Source organism: Nanorana parkeri, unplaced genomic scaffold (genome assembly GCF_000935625.1).
Source record: "Nanorana parkeri isolate BGI_ZX_2015 unplaced genomic scaffold, ASM93562v1 scaffold2644, whole genome shotgun sequence".
Taxonomy (NCBI): Eukaryota; Metazoa; Chordata; class Amphibia; order Anura; family Dicroglossidae; genus Nanorana; species Nanorana parkeri.
In genome coordinates, this window is record NW_017308912.1 from 18069 (window position 1) to 18932 (window position 864).

The 864-nt window shown below is 53.4% G+C and overlaps 1 protein-coding gene across 1 annotated transcript in view; it reads left to right on the forward strand.

The window, feature by feature from the left end:
* Nucleotides 1-583: 583 nt before the first annotated feature.
* LOC108802071 (nuclear factor 7, brain-like) overlaps nt 584-864 on the forward strand; it is a 97051-nt gene continuing 96770 nt past the window's right edge. Inside the window, exon 1 of the mRNA XM_018573961.1 lies at nt 584-787. Coding sequence (XP_018429463.1) covers nt 619-787 — 169 coding nt within the window. The 5' untranslated portion in view covers nt 584-618. The remainder of the gene's footprint in view (nt 788-864) is intronic.

An 864-nucleotide genomic window follows, 5' to 3' on the forward strand; every position in this document is an offset into this window, starting at 1 on the left:
TGGCAGAACACTCCCAGCCTGCTGAAAACAATCAAAGAGCAGCAGCACCCTGATAAAGTCTTATTTGATCATGAGAATGCTGCTATTTCTAAACAAGCATTCTTGTGGTCTCCAACAAAATGGCGGCGCCCTGCAGTGGAGACTTTTTTTTTACTGTGTTCTATCACCACAGAGGCAAGAGGCTGCCTTAGGCGCCCCTCGCAGCAAATTGATAGTGAATACCTACCCTTACCTTGTACCCCTTGTTACCCCCGAGATGAACCGAGACAATGTTCACGTTTACATCTTCTCCGGTTTCCTGAGAACTAATTTTGTGCTCCTGTCCACTTCCTTCCTGACATCACTTCCGGCTACCTCTCAGCCCCCAACCACTTTCTCCGCCCCCACGTGATATCACTTCCGGTGTTTGTGGTGGAAGGCAGCTTCCGCTTCCATAGCTGAGATCGGTGGAAGGCACGCTGGTCCTGCCCCCCTCTCTTTTTTTCCAGACACGCGTTGGATTTTCGCAAGACCCCGAACGGTTTCCAGGCCGTCCCGGAGCCGACTTTGTTTTTAAGCACCCCGGTTATCGCGCAGCTTTCCCGCTCTTCTTCTCGACCCCCCACGTGACCGACCGCCATGGCCGCCGTAGCCAAGACGAGCGACTCCGAGAAGATGGAGGTGCCTGCAGCCCAGGAGGAGACGGGCAGCGACAGAGAGGAGAGCATGGAGGAGGATGAGGAGCAGGAGGAGTTCACCGTAGAGCTGGGGGTCACCTACTCCTGTAAGAGGCAGGACGGCACCTACCGTGAGTACCCCCTACCGTATACTATGTAATATATATATATACCCCCCTACCGTATACACATATACCCAACCTATCAC